The sequence below is a fragment of the Myotis davidii genome, unplaced genomic scaffold (genome assembly GCF_000327345.1).
Source record: "Myotis davidii unplaced genomic scaffold, ASM32734v1 scaffold115, whole genome shotgun sequence".
Taxonomy (NCBI): Eukaryota; Metazoa; Chordata; class Mammalia; order Chiroptera; family Vespertilionidae; genus Myotis; species Myotis davidii.
The window spans coordinates 3892866-3902699 of record NW_006291010.1 but is presented as its reverse complement, the minus strand read 5'-3'; the positions used below and the strand labels follow the sequence as shown (position 1 = coordinate 3902699).

At 33.5% G+C, this 9834-nt stretch overlaps 1 protein-coding gene across 8 annotated transcripts in view; it reads right to left on the bottom strand.

Moving 5' to 3' along the window:
- The window catches only part of ECT2 (epithelial cell transforming 2), a 54966-nt gene that overhangs the window by 16938 nt on the left and 28194 nt on the right, over positions 1-9834 (bottom strand). For all 8 annotated transcript variants that reach the window (XM_015564180.1, XM_015564179.1, XM_015564181.1 and 5 more), the window contains 5 exons: positions 8629-8710; positions 5579-5657; positions 5292-5411; positions 1733-1871; positions 208-362 (listed from right to left, as the gene is read on the bottom strand). In XM_015564180.1, coding sequence (XP_015419666.1) covers positions 208-362; positions 1733-1871; positions 5292-5411; positions 5579-5657; positions 8629-8710 — 575 coding nt within the window. The remainder of the gene's footprint in view (positions 1-207; positions 363-1732; positions 1872-5291; positions 5412-5578; positions 5658-8628; positions 8711-9834) is intronic.

The window sequence follows — 9834 nt, the reverse complement described above, 5'->3', positions numbered from 1 at the left end:
AGTGGCAGGGGGCTTCTTCCTGCTTTCCCTTTCGCCTCCCTGCATTGTGCCTACATATGCAAATTAACCGCCATCTTTGTTGTCAGTTAACTGCCATCTTAGTTGGCAGTTAATTTGCATATAGCCCTGATTAGCCAATGAAAATGGTAGTGTCCTACGCCAATGACCATTTTTCTCTTTTATTAGTGTAGAAGATTAAGAACTTACAGCATCTGCTTTACAAATGGTGTTGGCTACATGTCGACACAGCATCTTGAGCCAGTTCTCTTTTGGAAGTTCCTCTGATGTCATCTGGAAACTGAGCAGCACATTTGCCTGCTCTGTTGGTGGCCTCACGAGCAAGGCAAAAGCATTATGGCAATCTAGGGTCCAGGAATTATAAACAATGTTATTCTTGGAAAATGATAGATCTATTCAAGTTAAGTTACCTCAGATCAATGACATTCCAATGATCTTTTCTCCACCCTTCCCACCCCCTCTATTTCTAATTGGACAAAGAGTATCACCGTTTTACATTGAAACATTAGAAAGAACTTTAACAGTAAGTACCATATGAAGAACCAACAATAAGTTGACATTACATAAACAGTATTTTCCATGACATTTAATATTTTATGTGCTGGAGTTTTAAACAATTAGAATGTATCATTACTTAGTATCCTAGAATTTGAGTTTTAAAATGAAATGGCATTGTAAGAATAATTTAAAAACTCAACCTATTTAAATCAAGTTTAAAGAAACATAATTTTTAAATATTAAAATTGCTACAAAATGTTTTGTGACCAAGATGCAGAACCTATTTTAAACAATGAAGTCTTCCACAATTATAATCCAAAGATATGGAAATGATTTAAAACAAATGTACCACATAACCCATAATTCAAATTCAATAATAGAATAAAGATAGCAATGCAAGTTACTATTCAAATTTTCTTTAATTGTTACTTAGGGTGCACTAACTCATGCACATCATTCCTTTCATCATGAGAGGATGGGATCAGTAATGGTACCAGCTTACATTGTAAAAACTATGCCTAACACCCAAAATATGACCAATAAAGACATATCACTAGTGCTAGTTAAACAGATGATACTATTTTGAGAAGGTATAAACTTTTGGCAATTTCAGGCATTCAGAGAAACCTCCCTAACACTATCAAAGTTGAGGGAGAAAGCTTCCCTTAATACACATTTAACTCCATGCCAAGACTATCATAGTTGCCAAAACCGGTTTGGCTCAGTGGATAGAGCGTTGGCCTGCGGACTGAAAGGTCCCAGGTTCGATTCCGGTCAAGGGCATGTACCTGGGTTGCGGGCACTTCCCCAGTGGGAGATGTGCAGGAGGCAGCTGATCGATGTTTCTCTCTCATCGATGTTTCTAACTCTCTATCTCTCTTCCTTCCTCTCTGTAAAAAATCAATAAAATATATTTAAAAAAGAAAAAAAAAAAGACTGCCATAGTTACTTAGGGTGCACTTACTCATGCACATCATTCCTGGTCATCTCCTAACTGTATCCTTAACAATGCAGCTAGTGGCAACAAGGAAAGTATAAGATGCAGAGCACAGGTGATTTATTTTGGATTCTGAAGAAATAAAATGTTTTGGTGTGGGAACAGGCTGGGTTAGGGTACATAGCACTTTCATGTGAAAAAAAATAAGGAAGTGAAATAAATCTGCAGTAGTGAGTATGAACTATTTTTATTTAGCAATAGTTTATCCAATAAGCATACCTTCTGTCTCTCTTATGTCCAGCACTTTCTTAATTTGAGAAAGAGGCATTAGATGAATATGCTTAAGAGAAGCTGGGGGTCGGGTCTGGCCATGAGGACTCCTAAAAGTGCCAATAACTTTGTGGCGTTTCCTTGCTATCTGATTATAGAAAAACAAAAGTCATTTTAAGTAATATGAATAAAAACAAAGACAAAATACTTAAAAATAAAATGCACTAATCACATAAATCTATATGCAGCTCATCTATTAGTCATTCCAGAATTATTATGGGATAAGAAGCTATGTAAAAAAAATCATACATGTACTTGTGTAACAGGTATGCTCATGTTTATATGATAAGAGTTCAAAGGTCAGGAAACCAGGCCAAGGGACAGGATCTACGCAAAAAATCCTTGAGGTGTGAAAAAACTTAGAAGCATCGTGAAAACTAATAGGATCAGCGAATTGAGGAATTTTCTTGAGTTCAGGAAGGAAAATAGTTACTCTGGGACCTCTATATTGGGCACAAAAGATAACTGATATCAGTTTAAGAGCAGAATTCACAATTATCTCAGATCCTGAGAATAAAGGAGTAAATAACAGAAATGGTTCTCACTCTCATTATTTTCACTAGAGGCCTGGTGCACAAAAATTTGTGCACTCGGGGGCGGGGGGGGGGGGCACCTCTCAATTGTAACACTGTTGCCATCACTGCCACTCTAAGCTCTGAGGCCAAAGCTGGCTGAGAGCAGGTATCTGGAGCTTGTTTAGCTTCTATAATTGCAACATTGTTTCTTAGAGTGCAGCTCAGAGCCCAGCAGCAGCAGGCAGGGAACCTTGGCTTCCTCCATCACTGGAGCAACCAAGCCTCCTGTTCGCTTCAGCTGCCTGGCTGCTGGCCGCCATCTTGGTTGGCAGTTAATTTGCATATCACCCTGATTAGCCCATGGGAAGCGTGTCGGAGGTACGGTTAATTACCATGTTTGTCTATTATTAGATAGGATAACATCGAGAAAGGGGACAGTTAAAAGGTAACTAAACAATAAAGTAAACAAATGGTACAAATTATAAACTCAAAGTGCTATGTTAAGATATAACTTTACCTAAACTGGGGATTCCTGCAAAAGTAAGAGATAAACAAAATAACACTGGAAAAACCAGGGGCAAAATCACAAAGCACCCTGTGATTCACGATGTATTTGAGTTCTGTGAATTTTATAAGGTCTTTAAATTTATTGTTTTCATTTCCACAAAAGCTTGGTATGTTATTTAGCTGTTTTAAAAGAACATCTCCTGTGAGGTAATAATCATCAACTGAAAGACATCCACACAAAATGTCTTAGATTAGGTTACTTAATGAATTGAGATTAACCGGTCACCATCATGAATATGACAAAGTATAGCTGAAAAGTATATCTACTTAAGTGTTGGCTAATTAGAAAAGATCAAAAGGCAGTCAGTACATATTCATATTGAAGCAAAACTATGACTCAGATCTATATTAAATATTAAAAGTTAATTTACATTAATGTAGTGATAATAAGCACTAAAAACTTAAATATTTTCACTAATATTTAAATATACATTAAATTAACTTGGTTAAGCAGAATAAATACAATTTTAAGATTTTTTAAAGCTTCATATCAAATGAGTTGTTGATAGGGAATGTCAAACCACAATCTTGGCATATTGGGAGAATTTAACCACAGAGCTATTTGGCCAGGACTGTTTGGTTTTTTTCAGACAAACAAGCTAAAGAATGAGAGTTTAGGATTATAAATCTTTAAGTCCAAATTTAATGTTAGAAATAGTATTGTTTCAATTACTATGATTCTGAGACAGGAAAACTAAGAGAGAGTAGAACAAAAAGTCACTGGTGAATGAAATGAGAGGCCAGGGTATTACATAACTGACTGGAAGCTACAGGGAATGACAAATGGCAAGAATTAAAGTGGAAGGTGAGTCAATGAGCCAGTTATAGAATACTTCAAGGAATTTGAAGGGGATGTAAGATTAAAAAAATTAAAGTTAACTACAACTCTCTTGGGATTAAAGGATTAAAACCCAGAATGGATTAGCTGGGAAGTAAAGATAACCTAACCAATTAGATGAATGGAGCCAATAGACCAAGGACTTCAACAGGAAAATCCTAAAAAAACCTTAATAGTACCTAACAGAGAAGAACTGAGCAACTATGGACAGACAGTAAAACTCCATGATAATGCTTACTCAGGTAAAATATGATTTATCTGCCTCATGAATTTTTATTATAACTTTCTCAGTTCTGGGTATGGTCAATTATGTATAGTATTTTCAGTGTTGTTACTTTGTATTTTCTAACATTCCTGAAAAAATGAAAATATTATTTTTCACTAATCTCACAACAACAAAACTCTGCGTTTAACACAGTGAACTTTTGGTGACTGGGTATGACTTATTCTCTAAGAGTCCCGTGTTTTATAATAATATACATGAAACAAGAGCACAACTCTAGAAGACATGTAGAAAAGGAAAAAAGAAAGAGGTATAGATTTCTTCTTCTTTTTTTTTGTTTTTTTTTTAAGGAAACCCATCAAATTACTTTCATGAAAGCAACAGGTAGATACCAAATAACAGAAATGTCAAATTAGTCTTCTGGTGAATCTGGTGAATTAATATCTATTTTATCAAAATGAATAGCTTTATCTCCTGAGATGAAGGAAAATACACTCCTTTATGTTCCACATTAGGCTATTTTAATGTTTGAAAGTACACTATTAACAGAATGAAAGAAAAGAGTTGAAAAAGCAGCCCTAGCTGTTTTGGCTCATTGGCTAGAGTGTCAGCCTGCAGACTGAAGGGTCCTGGGTTCAATTCCAGTCAAGGGCACATGCTGGGGTTGTGGGCTCAACCCCCAGTAGGGGGCATGCAGGAGGCAGCTGGTCAATGATTCACTCTCATGATTGATGTTTCTATTTCTCTCTCCCTTCCTCTCTGAAATCAATAAAAATATGTTTAAAAAAAAAAAAAGGAAAAGCACAGAAATATAATTCAGTTTGTCTGTAGGAATAACATGGGAGGAAAAATTAAACTTAGATGAGAAAATTAAACTTTAGAATCAATGCACACCATCTGATATACTGATCACTCATTTAATCCTGATGACTTAAGGAGAATCAGGAAATCATAATTCATGATATTACACAATTTATCTCTTTTCAACAAAATACTGATTTCTTTACTTAAATTTCAAAGTAAAGTCATAGATATGTCATACATCTCTTATAAATATACATGGAAATAAGAAGTTCCTAAAATTCTTTTGACTTAAGCATTTATTTGCATGGAAATAAACTAAATTTTCATTATGACTTAAATTTGAAGTCATGAAAATTTATCATACTTCTTAATATTAGGTCTTCTTCTAAAAGCATTCCATTAATAGTATTAAATCAACAATTGGTCTCAATTAAAAAAGTGTGATTATTTAAGTTTAGCTACTTTAAACTTACCTATAATACTTTAATCAAAGCTTGGTTTTAAACATTCAAGGAAGTCATATAAATCAGCAGTATTATATTATATTAAGTACAACTTTACCTCCAGGCAGTCATTGAAGAGAAAGAGGGTTACTTGTTCTCCTCTGTCACAAGGGTGCTCACCTAGAGAAATTGTTTCAACTCGTTGGATTAAGCTTCGGTGAGAAGATAAAAGATTAGCCTGTGTAGATTAAATATATTAATAGATCATTTGGGAGCAAAGAATTTTTTTTAAGTTATAATTTAAAAGAAAGTGGTGCCAAGACTCTCTTTATATTAAAAATTGTAGAATCTAAAATAACAAGAAAGAGGAAAATAAATTTACAATTATCAAAGATGGATACTTACTGGGCATCCATCTACTTCATAAACAACATCAAAAATCTGCTTTTGCGCTTCGGTTTTTCTCTTATCCTCATTAATATGCCTGAAAAATTAATAAGGTTATTTTTAAAACTTTAAAAGCTGAGTGGAACTTAGTTGGTCCCTGGTTAAAAAAACAAAAACAATGACCCAACCAGAGTGGCTCAGTGGTTGTGCATCAACCTATGAACGAGGAGGTCACAGTTCAATTCCCAGTCAGGGAACATGCCCAAGGTTGCAGGCTAGAACCCCGTGTGGGGAGTGCAGAAGGCAGCCGATCAATGATTCTCTCTCATCATTAATGTTTCTATCTCTCTCTCCCTCTCCATTCCTCTCTGAAATCGATAAAAATATATATGTTTTTTAAAAAACTATTCAAAATAAGAAAATTCCAATTTTAAGAAAAGTAGACAAAAGATTTGAACACACATATCACAAAGAAGATAATTTGAACAGCAAATAAGCACATGAAAAAATGCTACCACCATTTGGTATTAGGAAAAAGCAAGTCGAACCTACAATAAGATATTTCACTACACATCTATTGGAATTTCACAAAATAAAATGACTACTCATACTGAGCGTTGGTAAAAACATAGAGCCACTGGTGTTCAACATATACCATTAATGGGAATGCAAAATAATACAACCACTTTGGATATAGTTGGGTGAATTTTTTAAAACTTTTATGACATAGCCATTCCTACTAGGTATTTTTTATCCAGAAGAAATGAAAGTATATGTCCATATAAAAATTTATTCACAGATGTTCATAGCAGCTTTGTTATAGACAGACACTGAAAACAATCAAAATATCCACCAACACATGAATTGATAAATGTGGTATACCCATTCAACAGAAAACAATAAAAGGGAATGAACTATTGATATAAGCAACAATAAGGACTAATCTAAAAATAATTATGCTGAGTAAAAAAAAGCCTGACAAAAATATAATATGCAATTTGATTCTAAGAAAATGCAAATTATACTTATAAAAAGAAGAGTAGTTGTTGCCTCAGGATGGGCCGGAGAGGGAGGAAAAGGGATTACTACCACAGACTATGAATAAACTTGGAGGTAGCGGAAATGTTCCTTAACTTGATAGTGGTGATGGTTTTATGGGAATATATATATACCAAAATTAAAAAAAACTTTATATTAAACATGTATAATTTGCTAAGAAAAACGTACTAAAACATAGATCTATAACAAATTAATGTTTATAAGATAAGTATGTGTAATTAATGGTGTTAGAATCCAATTTTAGGGGTTTTTTTTTTCTTTTGCTTAAATGGCAACGACTAGTTAATTGGTGCTGTCTCATTATTTCCTTTACCTTACAGATTATAGTTGTTTCAATCAACCACAATACTAGTAAGCATTTAATCCCTATGCTAAATGTTCAAGGATCATAAGAATTCAAGGGTGGTTAAATTCTATAAGGCTTACAAACCAGCATCACAACTCAACATTAAAATCGCAGCTTCCTTAGTTGAACATCTATTTAAAATCTACTATGAGCAAGCCATTTAGGGTAGTGATGTATTAGAAAGATTATTAAATTCTGACGAAGCTTAAATAAAATGTTGAAAAAGAAAGAAATCTTTAATCACCAGTCAATTTGGCTCATTATTCCCAAAGCAGCCCACTTGACACTAGTCCAAAGGAGGCAACAGGTCAAATGACAAGTCTACTCCCTAGTTAGGTTACTTTATAATCTTTGTTTACCAAATATATTATATATAAATAATAAATAGCATATGCTATCATCACTAAACAGGCAAATAGGCCAAGTAACAAGCTCTCAGCTTTTCTCTTTTGTGAAAATATGTTTTAACACTGACTGCCTACTTCAAAGAGTTGTTGAAAGAATCAAGGTAAGTAATGACAGAGTTTGTTAACCATGAAGTGCTTAAAAAAACTATTATCCTGGCTGATAAACATATAAAATATGAATGTAACCAAAAAACAAAACATGCCTAAAACTCCATAGCAATAGAAACTCTTAATTTGAGCATTATTTTACCGCTGGGCTCTCACGCTTACAGCTAGTAAAGTTCCTTGGTAAGCGTGCCTTTGCAAGTTTTTTTTTTTTTAAATATGATTGTTTCTTATTGTTGTTTTTATTTTATTTTTTTTAGAGAGACAGAGAGAGAAACATCAGCTGGTTCCTGCATACCCCCTACTGAGGATCAAGCCCACAACCCAGGCAAGTGCCTTGACTGGGAATCGAACCAGCAACCTCTCAACGCATGGGATGACACTTAACCAACTGAGCAATACTGGCCAGGGCATTTTCAAGTATTGTAAGAAGCTATTTCAGATTGAAGCACCTTATGAAATCTCAGAAATATTTTAATTGTATCTATGAAATATGATGATATGTAAAGTCCAAAGAGCTGAAGTGCCCTCACCCTTCATGAGTCAAAGCAATACCAACATAGTTTTCAGTTCTGATCGTAATAGTCAGGAAAGATCATTTCTGATCAGAACTATGTCTACAAGTTTAACAATCAAGGCCCAAGGCAATTTCATTGAGTTTACACTTTTCATACATCTACAGACAATCCCAATAATTTAATTCCTTAAAATTCAAGGTAAGAAGCCAAAAGCCAAATGTAAAATGAAAAAAGTATTATAAATCTTTTCTTTTTTATTTCACCATGTTACATTTGGGCAATTTATATGAATATGAATATGAACATGAATATGAATATGAAGACAAAAACAAGTTATGATTAGAGGTATATGAAGAAAATGGCTATTAGTAAATTATAACATTTTCAAATTTGTAAACCATTGTTACTCTCTGTACATAATAGTTTAATACCCTAAGAAATGTTTTTGATTAATTAATGTATTCTTATAATACTTTCTCATCATTTTAATGTGTAACTACACTGTTAGAAAAATAACAATAAATATTTTACAAATACTTGTTGATATTTTTCTCCATTTATGATTCTAATTGTTCTATCAATTCCATTCTAAATCCAAGGAACAATAAAAAAAAATTGAAATAATGCACTTACGTCATTACTTCCTTTAGTGATCCAATAGCTTTTTCTAGAGTGCTTTTGTCAGGATTTTCTTCAGCTGTATGTTTCTTAAGATCTGTAATAATAAAATGTTTTTTCCATGATTAACAAAAATTCAATGGTTTTCCATCTAAGACTTAATTAAAAACACCATCCATCTTAATAGACAGAGACTGATATTTTTAAAGACAATATCCAACCTTTCCTTTTATATATGTAGCATTCCCTTAAGAGCTCTCTTCCTACACATTTGTTAAGGTTCCCACATTTGTTTCTTATTTACTAAACTTGCAGAATAATATGTGACCCATTATTTCACAGCTATCTCAATTTCCTTCTAGTAAAGTTTGAGAACTGCTAGATTCCTTAAACTCCCTCCATGAATGAAAACACCTGGTCCTCAATAGGCTGAGAAATCATTATATAGCTGTATTTCACACTGGGGCCCATGAGTCCATCATAGAGAGCCTTTGGTGTCCTTAGAGCAGGTTTCGTTTAATTTCCAGGTTCATGAGACGCCTAAGCCTTGATTGTTCCTACCCAGGTTGCTCATAATGTTCCCTATGCTGTATTCACCTAATGATTTCCTAGTACCACACCCACTTAATCTTTTAAATGGATTGATAGAAGAAAATCTTAGAAATCATGTTCATTTTATTTATTTACTGTCTTACTTAACTTATTTACTTATTGAAATCAAGTTCATTTGATGGATTTCTATAAGTACGAATGAAACAATAATGAAGATGAGCAAAAAAAAATACACTGCTTTGCACATATATTTTCTTTATAATCTATAAAATAGGACAGCTTTTAAAGACTAGGAAATAATTTTATATGCTAGTAATTCTAAACTACGTTAGTTAAACGTAAAGAGAACAAAAATTAACAATTTTTTTTAGTTACTACTATAATTCATGTTAACCGAAATATTTTAAAGAAAAAAATAGATTAAATAGTCAAAAAATCAGCTTCCTTGTCAGCTACACATACCACTGTAGTTAAAGTTTGAGGATCAAAATGCTTTTTTACAGACTTATTCCTATTACTAATTTAGTTTTCATACTTAAATTTTTAAAATATAAAAAATGACACTTGGCCCAAACCAGTTTGGCTCAGTGGATAGAGCCTCGGCCTGTGGACTGAAGGGTCCCAGGTCCAATTCCGGTCAAGGGCACATGCCCAGGTTGCTGGCTACAG